Source organism: Prionailurus viverrinus, chromosome B1, assembly GCF_022837055.1.
Source record: "Prionailurus viverrinus isolate Anna chromosome B1, UM_Priviv_1.0, whole genome shotgun sequence".
NCBI classification, from domain to species: domain Eukaryota; kingdom Metazoa; phylum Chordata; class Mammalia; order Carnivora; family Felidae; genus Prionailurus; species Prionailurus viverrinus.
The window spans coordinates 28,419,974-28,433,548 of NC_062564.1; the positions used below are offsets into that span (position 1 = coordinate 28,419,974).

The window sequence follows — 13,575 nt, forward strand, 5'->3', positions numbered from 1 at the left end:
GAAATAAAATGCTAAAAACCTAACTGATTTCTAGACTGTTCTTCCAACTCAACTATTACCTTTGCTAAATGTTTCTTTTATACCTCTGCTCTTAATCTATAAAAATCTTTTTCCCCCATAAGGCCTTAAACCTACTTAAGGTAACTCACTGTTAGCATGTAATGCTCCAATGTGAAATATTCTCAGAAAATGAATGGTTACCTATAAAACTCTATAGTAACAGATTTCATAAGAAGAAAAGGCTGTGGTTTTATTTTCAGATTTTTGGAAATGGTTTTCAGAAAACAAATTACAAGGACACATAAAAAACTTGAAGTCATTCATTAACTATGAACTCTTAGCAGAAGAAGGGACTCTGAAGTATCTGAATTCCTCTCCTTCTGAAAGAAGAAATTACTTCTAAAATGTCCGTCCCTTATATAAATCTTTCCCAAGTTTGATGTACTTCACCTCATAAAAGGAACACAATTTTTAATCTTTTAAAACAAAAGAAACAAAACAGAGGAGGCAGGTCTCTCATGTTACATGCTTTGACAGAAAGGTCACAATTTTGAAGCAGCTTTGCGATATGCAGAGCACAGTACTGGCTTCAAAAAAAAAAAAAGTTCAAGGGGCGCCTGGCTGCTTCAGTCAGTTAAGGGTCCGCTGATCTCAGCTCAGATCTTGATCTCAGGGTCATGAGTTCAAGCCCCACTTTGGGCTCCATGCTGGGCGTGAAGCCTACTTACAAAAAAAAAGAAGTTAAAATGACCTGTGCACTTGCATTATCTAAATGTGAAGAGCTGCTGTCAGCTTCATCTATAAAAATTAGCAAGCTATGTTCATTCAAGTACCTTAATTAACTGTACTTCATATAATTTTATACCTGGGATGAGGCTGAGACAAAAACAAAACAAAACAAAAAACCCAGCTAGCACAGAGCTGTTAAAAAAAAAAACAAACTTTAAAATAATTGATTATTGTGAGATGCAAATCAAATGGAAAGCCAGGATAACAAAACAAATTTCTAATTACATAAATAAGTTCTTACTATTCACTGAAAATTTCCACTATTGGAATATTCTGATAACAATAAAGAAACACATAAAAGGGGAACAGTGAGTAAACATGATTATTTGGTTCATTTCAGAAGGTCTGCTGGTCCAGCTGCCAGCCATTGGAGTCCCTGGGTTCTCAACGAAGTGTCACCAGTTCTTCTGACGAGGTAGGGTGAATGGCAACCGTGTTGTCAAAGTCAGCTTTTGTTGCTCCCATTTTCACTGCAACAGCAAAACCCTGCAGCATTTCATCACACCCGATTCCTTGCATATGGATCCCAACCACCTGGGGGAAAAAAATTTTCTTTAAAAAAAAAAATGGAGGGAGGGGCGCCTGGGTGGCTCAGTTGGTTAAGCATCCAACTTTGGCTCAGATCATGATCTCACGGTTCATGGGTTTAAGCCCCACATTGGGCTCTGTGCTGACACCTCAGAGCCTGGAGCCTGCTTTGGTTTCTGTGTCTCCTTCTCTCCCTGACCCTCCCCCACTTGTGCTCTCTGTCTCTTGAAAAAATAAATAAATGTTAAAAAATTTTTTTTTTACTTTTTTAATGTTTATTTATCTTTGGGGGGCAGGTGGCCAGAGAGAGGAGACACAGAATCTGAAGCAGGCTCCAGGCTCTGCACTGTCAGCACAGAAACCTGACATGGGGCTTGAACCCACAAACCGCGGGATCATGACCTGAACCAAAGACAGACACTTAACTAACTGAGCTGCCCAGGCGCCCCCAAAAAAGAAAAATTCTTAACGTAAGTTTTTATTAGGTATACCAATCAACTTTTTACTAGTCATGAGAGATAAGTGACATTTTAAAACCTCTAAAAAACTTGTATCTCCTATCTGGGTATGGCATAAGAAAGCCTGCCTGGTGCTATGCAGTCTTGCCTCAACATCCCTCCCTTGCCCACCCCACACAGCCCTCCCTCAAGCTGTCCGCGCTCTGGCCCCACCAGCTTTCCTTCTGTTCTGAGTATTCACCATGCCCTCTCCATTGCACAAGTTGTTCCTTCTGTCTGGACGATTTTTCCTCCCCTTCTTTAAGGGTGAAAGCCCATTCATTCTTCAGATACCTACACTTGCCTCCCCAACCAAGTAAAATTACTTTCACGTGATCTCTCCATATATGTCCATCATGACTCTATCACAACTACAATGCTCTATGTATTTGGGGACTAGAAAAATTACAGTCCATCTTCCCCGCAGATTTTAATCTCTAGACAGAGGGGACCTGCCTACATTTGCTTCCCACTCTTTCTATACGACCAAGCACGAAGATGGCCCCCAGGAGGCACTCAATCCATACCTACTGGATGACTGCATGAAGGACCATTAAGAGACATTTGTTTCACATCACATTTCCCAGTTTGGTTTCTCAATAATTTTAAACCTAGGTTAATGTTCACCTCCAGCAAATATTCTTAGCAAAGTTAGAATGTATAAAATTTAGGCACAAAAATATTTTGTTTAAAAGTAAATCAAGAATAGGGGCACCTGGGAGGCTCAGTCAGTTCAGTGTCCGACACTTGATTTCAGCTCAGGTCATGATCTCATGGTTTGTGGGTTTGAGCCCAATATCTGGCTCTGTGCTGACAGCTGGAGCCTGCTTGGAATTCTGTGTCCTTCTCTCTCTGCCCCTCCCCTGGCTTGCTCTCTGTATCTTTCTCAAAATAAATAAACAATAAACTGTGAAAAAATAAATTTATCTTACACTTACCAGTATTTCTGAGGTACCTATCTATTCTAGCCTATGGGTCAATGGCAGTGGGCTATCTGTGGTGTTCAACCTTTCCCTCTTATGTTTTAAAAACAGTGGATCCTGGGGCACCTGGGTTGCTCAGTCAGTTGAGTGCCTGACTTCAGCTCAGGTCATGATCTCGCAGTTCATGGGTTTAAGCCCCATGTTGGGCTTTGCGCTGACAGCATAGAGCCTGCTTTGCATTCTCTGTCTCCCTCCCTCTCTCTCCCCTCCCCAGCCCCCACTCTCTCTCTCTCAGATAAAAGTGGGACTGCACCAGTTGAATCAGAGAAGGCTTAACTCTTTACTTGGTCTCCCCACTTCCCACCACAGCAGAATACCCCCATCCCTGCCAGGCCTGAAGACATTCTTAAACTTACTGCATTTTTCCCATACCTTCTCCTCTTTGGTGGCACAAACCATTTTCATCACACATTTTGTTTTCCTTTTGGTAACTGCATGATACATTGGGGTAAAGGTGGTTGAATAGGTCTTCACATTTTCTTTTCCGTATTTATGAATGGCCTCATCTATAATGCACAGGGGGAAAAAAGCATCTGTCAAAAACCTAAGCAATTCCACCGAGTTACTGAAGAGAGAGATGCCCAGAAATATATAACCTGAATCAAATTACGAGGAGATACTGAACAAAACTACAACAAGGGATACTCTACAATATAAATGTTGATGTCATGAAAGACAAAAGAAAGGCAAAGGAATTTTGTCTCTTGATTAAAGGAGGCCAAAGAGGTATGAAAACTGAATGCAATGCATCATCCTGGTCTGAATCCTGGCCTTGGGAGGGAAAAAAAACGTTAAAAATGACATTATTTGAGGGGCACCTGGCTGGCTCAGTTGGTGAAGTATGGGACTTTTGACCTCAGGGTTGTGTGTTTGAGCCCCACCGTAGGTGTAGAGATTACTTAAAAAAAAAAAAAATCTAAAAAAGAAAAAAAAATGACATTATTTGAGGTAACTGGCAAAATGTGAGGAAGATCTAATATTGCATCAATTTATTTCTTTTTTAATACCTTTTTTGTAAACTTAAGTATAGTTGAGGTATATAACATTATGTTAGTTTCAGGTGTGAGACATACTAATTCAACAATTACAAACATTAGGAAATGCTCACCGTGATTAAGTGTAGTCACCATCTGTCACCATACGAGGTTATTATAATATTAATAACTATATTCCCTATGCTGTGCTTTTCATTTCCATGACTTATTTATTTTATAACTGGAGGTCTGTACCTCTTAATCCTCTTTACCTATTTTGCCTATCCCTCTACCCAATATTGTCTCAATTTAAATGTTATTATTTGAAAACTGTACTGTGCTTATGTAAAGGAAAGACCTTGTTCTTAGGAAATAGATATTGAAGCGTGTGTGTGTGTGTGTGTGTGTGTGTGTGTGTGTGTGTGAGACCACGTGTGTCTGTGTGTATGTGTAGAGAGAGAAAATATGGTAAAGCAAAAATGTTATGGGTATACAGGAGTCCTTTGTACTACAGTGTGTCCTATTACAGAGAAAATGTTCCAAGATCCCCAGTGGATGCCTGAAACCATGGATAATACCAAAGCCTATGTACAGAATTTTTTCCTATTCATACATACCTATGATAAAGTTTAACTTATACATTATGCACAGATTAATAACTGATAATAAAAATAGAACTACATTATACTGTAATAAAAGTTATATGAATGCACTCTCTCTCAAAATACCTTATCACACTGCACTCACCCCTCCTGTGAAGATGTGAGATGATAAAACGCCTCCATAAGGAGATGAGTGAAGTGAATGATGTAGGCGTTGAGACCTAGAGTTAGACGACTACTGACCTGACAAGAAGTCAGGAGGATCATCTCCTTCTAGACTGTAGTTGGCATGGGTAACTGAAACCACAGAAACTGAAGCCACGGATAAGGGGAACTACGATATTTTTGCAACTTTTCTTTAAATCTGAAGGTAGTTTGAAATAAAAAAGCTAAAAAAAGGCAAAGAGATCCACAGGGTGAGTTGTAGAAAAGGAATTATATTTTCCAAGTGTTAGTAGTTAAGGAGGATATTGGAATTGTGATAAGAGGCAACCAAAAAGGAATGTAACTTAGGGGGTGAAGACAGATTTAGCCAGAAACTTCCCCCTGAAGTTAGGGGGAAGGAAAGAAACTATAAATCACCTTCATTTTTAAATACCTACCTTCCGTGAGTCCCACTGTTCCAATAGGGGGGTGGCTGAAGACAACGGTGGGGATGTTGTCATAGTCTAGCTTGGAATCTTTTTTGCATTCAAAAAGTCTATGGGCAAGTTTTCGGCCAGCAGCTATGGCAACTGTAAAGATATTTTTAAAACCGTGTTTCAGTTTATTGTTCATTTTTAAACAGCAGAATTGTTCTAACCATTTATTCATCTGGCTTAACATACTACTTCTGACAAAGTTTTCTGCCAGTGTTCATGATAAGATCTAGCTCAATATGAAGGCCTATCAATGCCTTAGTTAACAATTTAAAACTACCAGTTTAGGGGCGCCTGGGTGGCGCAGTCGGTTAAGAGTCCGACTTCAGCCAGGTCACGATCTCGCGGTCCGTGAGTTCGAGCCCCGCGTCGGGCTCTGGGCTGATGGCTCAGAGCCTGGAGCCTGTTTCTGATTCTGTGTCTGCCTCTCTCTCTGCCCCTCCCCTGTTCATGCTCTGTCTCTCTCTGTCCCAAAAATAAATAAACGTTGAAAAAAAAATTAAAAAAAAAAATAAATAAAACTACCAGTTTATATGAATTCTGTACACTCTACTAAGGCAAAAAAAAAAGGGGGGGGGGGACACTAGTTCCCAATCTGGCAGTCACCTACTTTATTAGTATATTAGCTTTTTAATATAATATGAAGCAAACTACATCAGTTTTGAGCAACTGCAGTTTTACTTTATAATCATATTCATTTCACAGTAAGGTGTTTTTGTTTTCGTTTTTTTAATTCTCTAGAAGGCCCCGCAACCTCAGCCTCTCTATCAGGAACATTGTGGCTCCTCATTCCTGGCTGGTCCTGATGCATTAGGGGTGAGCTCTGGTTTGCAAGAATAAAGACCACATTTCTGGATGGTGAACGACCCCCCCTCTTTCCCACTCTCCCTTGCTGTCCAAGGGGAGTCCTAGGTCCATGTAAGTCTGATGTTCATGGTCTCAGACAATCACCCGTTACATGCTCAGTCGTACTATTACCGACTTGACACAGTAAGATGTTTTTTAATTAAAAAAAATTTTTGTTGGGGCGCCTGGGTGGCGCAGTCGGTTAAGCATCCAACTTCAGCCAGGTCACGATCTCGCGGTCCGTGAGTTCGAGCCCCGCGTCAGGCTCTGGACTGATGGCTCAGAGCCTGGAGCCTGTTTCCGATTCTGTGTCTCCCTCTCTCTCTGCCCCTCCCCTGTTCATGCTCTGTCTCTCTCTGTCCCAAAAATAAATAAACGTTGAAAAAAAAATTTTTTTTTAAATAAATAAAAAAAAATTTTGTTAATGTTTATTTAATTTTGAGAGAGGAGACAGAGTGTGAGCAGGCGAGGGGCAGAGAGAGAGGAAGACAGAATCTGAAGCAGGTTCCAGGCTCTGAGCTGTCAGCACAGAGCCCAACGTGGGGCTCGACCTCACAAACTGTTAGATCATGATTTGAGTCGAAGTCAGACGCTCAACCGACTGAGCCACCCAGGCACCCCTTAAGTTTATTTTAAAAATTATTTTTACTTCTAGGGTGCCTGGGTGGCTCGGTCAGTTGAGCGTCCCAACTCTCTGTTTTGGCTCAGATCATGATCCCAGGGTTATGGGATCAAGCCCCACACTGAGCGTGGAACCTGCTTAATAGTCTCTCTCTTTTTCCCTCTACCCCTCTCATGCTCTCTCTCTAAAAAAGACTTTTAAAAATTATTTTTGCTTCTGACTTAAGTTTATTCCCCTTAGCCTGTTTTTATCTCTATATTTAGAAAAGAAAATGCCTGCATTCAGTAAAAGCATCAGTTATTAATATTGCTGATTTCAAATTGACAGTTTTTTTCCCAAAATAAGATATCCGTCAGATACATATGAAATTCTCTTCACTTTGATATAATTTTTGACTATTAGATTATGTTATCAAGTTTTTGAAACTTTGCTTGTTATTTTGCTTTTGTTAAGAGAACTTCCTAAAAGGGCTAAAAGGCTTTGGGTATTAGATTGGGATAAATCTCTATTCTGAGGAAAGAGCCCAGGCCATTTTGGAAAGGCTGGTAAGGTACCACAGGGGCACAAGGGGTACAGAGTGAAAGCAGGTGCTTATAAAGGTGGGACCAAGAGCTTGAAATGGTGCCAGTTAACTCAGAAAGTAAACTGAGGTATGGGATCGGGGGAGGTGAGTCAATCTTGGTCACATCAAGACTAAACAATTCGGGTGCCTGGCTGGCTCAGTCAGTAGAGCACATGACTCTCACTCAATCTCAGGGTCAAGAATTCAAGCCCCATGTTGGGCATGGAAGCTACTTAAAAAATAAATAAAAACCTTTAAAAAGAAAGACTAAGTAATCATATAAGAATGTCACTCTAAATTACTTATTCCCAAAGCCACTTCCTTCCACTGTCGCCACATGCAACTCAGATCCTAACTTAAGCACTCTTCAGAGGGTGGTCACATCATCTCTGTAACAATTTCAGTCTTCACTAAGCACTTTTAAAGTCTTTTAAGGAAAAATGAATATTATTCAGAAAACATAAGGTACCAAACTATTTCAGTACATTCTTATTATTTTGACAACATTAAGACACTCACCATCCTGGGGTGCCTGGGTGGCTCAGTCGGTTAATCATCTGACTCTGGCTTTCAGCTCAGGTCACGATCTCACAGTTTGTGAGTTTGAGCCCCATGTCGGGCTTGTGCTGAGAGTGTGGAGCCTGCTTGGGCTTCTCTTTCTGCCCTTCCCCTGTTCACTCACTCTCTCTCAAAAATAAAAAACAAACTTAAAAAAAAAGACACTTTGGGGCGCCTAGGTGGCTCAGTTAGTTGAGCATCCGACTTCGGTTCAGGTCATGATCTCACTGTTCGTGAGTTCGAGTCCCGCATTGGGCTCTGTGCTCACAGCTTGGAGCCTGCAGCCTGCTTTGGATTTTGTGTCTCCCTCTCTCTCTGCTCCTCCCCTGCTTGCACTCTGTCTCTGTCTCTCTCAAAAATAAATAAAATGTTAAAAACAATTTTTTTTTAAAAAAGACACTTTGCTTAAGCTGATTTGACTGTTATATAAACAGTTTTATATTGACACACAGAGCCTCTCTTACCCAAGAAAAGAGGAAACAATACCTGGAGTGAGAAGAGCTTTTCCACACACATCTCCAACTGCATAGACACCTTTTACGCTGGTATTCTGGAATTCATCAACTATGATGTGACCTTTATCATCAGTTTGAATCCCCTAAAACATTGAAAGGATATCATGTAAATATTTGGCCTCTCCACAAAAAATGGAAGATCGAACCTCTGGATCTACTTCATCTCAAACACCTCTTCAGCCCGAATCTCTAAAACCCACAACACTCAACCACAAGATGAAAAACATCTCAACAAGTAGGCAAGGTCAGATCTTTTGCTTAATTTAAAAATGTAAATACTTTATCCAATTTGGGGGTGTTTAACAGAACCTGCCTTTGCAATACAATTCAACTAGCCAGGTAAGCGTGAAAAGGAAACACTCAGCTAACAGATGCGCTACCTCCTATAGCTGCCAAGTCCATCGAAGACTGCTTTTAAAACTCTTTCCACTGAAGTGCTCCTCTTGAAGCATACTAACTCATAACTTAGAGGGGACAGCCTGAAGCAGTCATCAAAAGCAGGTTTCTTGGAGGCTTACCATTTTAACTTAATTTAATTAACTTATTATTATTTTTTTTTTAATTTTTTTTTTAATGTTTATTTATTTTTGAGACAGAGAGAGACAGAGCATGAACAGGGGAGGGTCAGAGAGAGGGAGACACAGAATCTGAAACAGGCTCCAGGCTCTGAACTGTCAGCACAGAGCCCGACGCGGGGCTCAAACTCACGGACCGCGAGATCGTGACCTGAGCCAAAGTCGGCCGCCCAACCGACTGAGCCACCCAGGCGCCCCTAATTAACTTATTTTTTAAACAAATTCTTTTTTAAGCTTATTCATTTTGAGAGAGAGAGAGACACACACACACACACACACACACACACACACACACACACACACACACAGACACAGCATGAGCAGGGGAGGAGCAGAGAAAGAGAGACAGAGACAGAAACAGAGAGCAGGCTCTGTCAGCATGGCTCCAACTCCTAAACCATGAGATCATGACTTGAGCTGAAATTAAGAGTCAGATGCTTACCCCAGGCACCCTGTGGCTTACCATTTTAATTTTAAAAATCCAAGTAAGTTTGGCATTCTCTCTAAAACATACTGACATTTTCTTTACCAAAAATTTTCCCCCGGATCTTGAGTTAAATTTTTGCTCCAAGAAGATGGCTTTGCAGATCCCAGGTGTATAAACTCCCAGGTGGGAAAAGAGACAGTGGACGTAGGTAGCACAGTAATTAAGAGTATAAACATTAGAAGGAGAGAGACCTGGATTCAAATCCCAGTTCTGCCACTTACTAGCTATGGGACCTTGTATAACCACCTATTTAGCAACAAATACTTGAGTTTCTGGTACAAATAAGGCATTAACCTAGTCACTGTGAATAGTAATAAGTAGTACAGATATGATCTCTACCCCGTGGAGTTTACAGCCTGGTGGACCGATTATTATCTCTGTTATTCCTGGTTGCCTCGTCCTTACCTCTCAAAGAGTTGGCAAGATTAAAGTAGGTTAGTAACATGTTGAAAAGACATACACATAGTAATAATTCCATTTGCATTATACAACTGTATGTTAACATTGAGTGAGGCTGAAAACTTTTATCTCATTTTTAAAAGATTCAGTAAATATAGTTGAAAACTGGACCTACCACTGCCTGTATCTGTACAATGACAAAATATCTCTTGAAAGGTAAAAACCTGGAAGACTAGTTGTCTGTTTTCATATTAATAAAACCAGTTTTACTAAATTTCATCAAATAGTAAGATTAAAAAGAAGGAAAACATCTTTCTGGATAGTTTACTTTTGAAAATGCTAAGGGGTGCCTGGGTGGCTCAGTCGGTTGGGTGGCCAACTTCAGCTCAGATCATGATCTCGCAGTCTGTGAGTTTGAGCCCCATGTCTGGCTCTGTGCTAACAGCTCAGAGCCTGGAGCCTGCTTCTGATTCTGTGTCTCCCTGTCTTCCCCTTCCCTGCTTGCTCTCTGTCTCTCTCCCCCTCTCTTTCTTTCTCAAAAATAATAAACATTAAAAAAAAAAGAAAATGCTAAAAAATACCTTATAGGAAATGAAAAAGGAATCTACACAATACAGAATATTAATATTAGAACACAAATCAAAATGTTACACACCATTCAAGAGGTTCCATCAAATACATAAACCTCAAATATAAAGCAATCCTATTATTACTTGTAGAGTGGCACAGTGTATCTGGAGAATCGTCATCAATAACAAAAGCAGCTGATTAACATGGACTGAGTTCATACTGTATACCAGCATCTAAACTATTTACTCTGCATGCACTCTCTCATCATATACCCTTCTCTATAAACCAGTAAGACAAGTACTATTTTTATTCCTATACTTATATGAAGCAATTGAAACTTAAGAGCATTTAAGCTGCTTGCTTAAGAACATGTAACTGGTGAATAGCAGAACTAAGATTCAATGGGGTGCCTGGGTGGCTCAGTCGGTTAAGCGGCCGACTTCGGCTCAGGTCACGATCTCGCGGTCGGTGAGTTCGAGCCCCGCGTCGGGCTCTGTGCTGACAGCTCAGAGCCTGGAGCCTGTTTCCGATTCTGTGTCTCCCTCTCTCTGACCCTCCCCCGTTCATGCTCTGTCTCTCTCTGTCTCAAAAATAAATAAACGTTAAAAAAAAAAAAAGAACTAAGATTCAAAATTGGGTCCAACTCTGGGACCTAGACCCCAAGCAACTACAGTAAGCTTCCCTTGAGAATTTAAAAGAACAGGGACGCCTGGGTGGCTCAGTTAGTTAAGCGTCTGACTCTTGATTTCCGCTCAGGTCATGGTCTCCCAGTTTGTGGGATCAAGCCCCACACTAGGTTCTGTGCTGACAGTGCTGTGCCTGCTTGGTATATTCTCTCTCTCTCTCTCTCTCTCTCTCTCTCTCTCTCTGTCTGCGCCTCCCTGGCTCTTTCTTTCTCAAAACAAACAAGCAAACATTAAAAAAAATTTAAAACAACAACTAAGAAAGGGGCACCTGGGTGGCTGAGTTGGTTAAGTGACCAACCCTTGGTTTCAGGAGGTCAGGTCATGATCTCACGGTTTGCGATCTGAACCCCGAGTCAAGCTCTATGCTGGCAGTGCAGAGTCTGCTTGGTATTCTCTCTCTCCACCCCCTCCCCCATTCACTGTGTCTGTCTCTCTCAAACAAATAAATAAGCTTAAAAAAAAAAAAGTAAGAATGTTAAGTATAACCTTGTTAGATCGGCTTCACATCCACATCCATCCCCAAACGCCTACAATGTCCAGGATGACTGACATACTCAGCACTGAGATTAGAGCCGCAGATAATAAGGAATAATTACAGGGCTTTAAAGAGAAGTATTTGAGGTGGCAGAGACCTGATGTAGGGTGACAATACTAAAAAGGGAAAAAAATTTTTTTCAATTATGGGAAGCAATGGGATTTGATGACAAACTGGATGCATGAAACAAAGAGAAACAAACCTAATAGAACCCACCAAAGTTTAGGTGGCCATGTTTTGGAGAACACAGAACTGCTAACAGATTCAAGAATGCTTTGGTTAGAGGTGCCTGGGTGGCTCAGTCGGTTAAGCGTCCGGTTTTGGCTAGATGGTTCGTGGGTTCAAACCCCACATTGGGCTCTGTGCTGACAGCTCAGAGCCTGGGGCCTGCTTCAGATTCTGTGTCTCCCTCTCTCCTCTGCTCCTCTCCTGCTCCCATTCTCTCTCTCTCAAAAATAAATAAACATTAAAAAAAAAAAAAAAAAAGAATGCTTTTTGGCTAGACTAAGTCAACTTACCACTTTGTTCAAATTCAGGCCACTGGAATTTGGGTCCCGCCCAATGGCCCAAAGCAGGCAGTCAACATCTGGAATCGTGGTCAAGGTGGGATTCCTACCAGGAATTGAAGTAACCATGCAGAGTTCCAAGCCTGAGGAAGTCTTTTTAACTTCCTTGACCTATTGGCAAATAAAATTGTGTTAATTGAGGATAGGGAGAGAAGAAGGAAAGCAAAGAGGAAACTAGAATCCTTAACATTTAAAAGATCCCCACTGAATCCTACATGTGGATCCTCCATGCTGACACATTCACTTTTGCCCAAAGACCACCAACATGGCAACTCCCAGGAGCCAAGACGGTTTCCTAAGTTGGCCCAAATCACCCAGCCAACGGCCAGAAATGTCAGCTGGAAGCTCGTGTCAACACCCTAATGCTTCAGCCTAAAAACAAGGTACTTTAGGAGTGCCTAGGTGGCTGAGTCGGTTAAGTATCCAACTTCAGCCCAGGTCATGATCTCATAGGTCATGAGTTCAAACCCCACATCCAGCTCTTACTGTCAGTACAGAGCTTGCTTGGAATCCTCTGTCCACCGTGCTCTCTGCCCCTCCCCTGTTCACGTGCTCACTCTCTCTCTCTCTCTCAAAAATAAATCCTTAAAAAAATTTAAAAACAAGGTATTTTAAACTGTGCCTCTTAAAAATGGTGATAAAAATTTAAGACACAAATATAAGCACAGTGATTCGCAACTACAGCGTGGAGAGGAAATGGGCTGTAGTAGCATCACTAAGACACTTCCTCACACCCCACAAGTGATATTCTCCTAGATGTTCTTAATCAGAATGAGAAGGTGATAGTCGAGTCAGAGAAGCTGGTGCATGTGGTTTAGTAAAGATCCTAAAGGGTGCTGACCCCACTACCAGTTTACTACTTTTACAAATTCATAAAGCAAGTTCACATTTATTATTTTACTTGATAGGACCATCACTGAGAGGGGGCAGCCATGGGAAAAAAATGCTTTTATAAGCCTAATGCTCCAGGAAAATTCTGAAATTTAGTGATTCCCTAAGAAGTAAAGTACTTTATAATTTGATCCATCTGCAAAATTCAAAAGGGTATGCTTTAAAAATAGATTCCATAATATTATTTCCTCAAAATATAAACTCAGAAATTAAGGATGTTCAATAAGGCATTTGAGCACACAAAAAAATGAAGTTTTAGTTCTAACTAAATTCAACTACCAGATTTTTAATCTTTTATACCTTGGCTTCACTAATATATTGAGAAATACAGCTGTGTAGGATAAATAAAAGAATTGGTAGTACTCTAGAAAGGGAACCACTGATGGGGGTAGACACAGAGTTTATGTTTATAAAACACTCAGGTGAAGCCGAAAGCAGAAAGTGTGATTCACAACATACAGATGACCAAGGGCTATCAGCATGACCTGGGCTTGGGCATACCTGTGAGTACTTCAGGACCTCTATGCCAGAATTCTCCAGCTCTTCAGTGCAGTTTGAACTGATAATTGAATCAAAATTTCTAAGTACCTGTATACAAACAGAGCCACCAGAGGGATGGGTGGTGGGAAAGGAATAAAATTTGATTAAAGATACGTTACATGATTCAAAGGGGCACCTGCACTCCAATGTTTATAGCAGCACTATAGATAATAGCCAAAGTATGGAAAGAGCCCAAATGTCCATCAACAGAT

At 40.9% G+C, this 13,575-nt stretch overlaps 1 protein-coding gene across 1 annotated transcript in view; it reads right to left on the minus strand.

Annotated features, from left to right (window-relative positions):
* Positions 1–224: 224 nt before the first annotated feature.
* GSR (glutathione-disulfide reductase) overlaps positions 225–13,575 on the minus strand; it is a 45,636-nt gene continuing 32,285 nt past the window's right edge. Inside the window, exons 8-13 of the mRNA XM_047855540.1 lie at positions 13,325–13,411; positions 11,885–12,043; positions 8,086–8,197; positions 4,976–5,107; positions 3,170–3,303; positions 225–1,323 (exon numbers count right to left, since the gene is read on the minus strand). Of these exons, the coding sequence (XP_047711496.1) occupies positions 1,174–1,323; positions 3,170–3,303; positions 4,976–5,107; positions 8,086–8,197; positions 11,885–12,043; positions 13,325–13,411 (774 nt within the window). The 3' untranslated portion in view covers positions 225–1,173. The remainder of the gene's footprint in view (positions 1,324–3,169; positions 3,304–4,975; positions 5,108–8,085; positions 8,198–11,884; positions 12,044–13,324; positions 13,412–13,575) is intronic.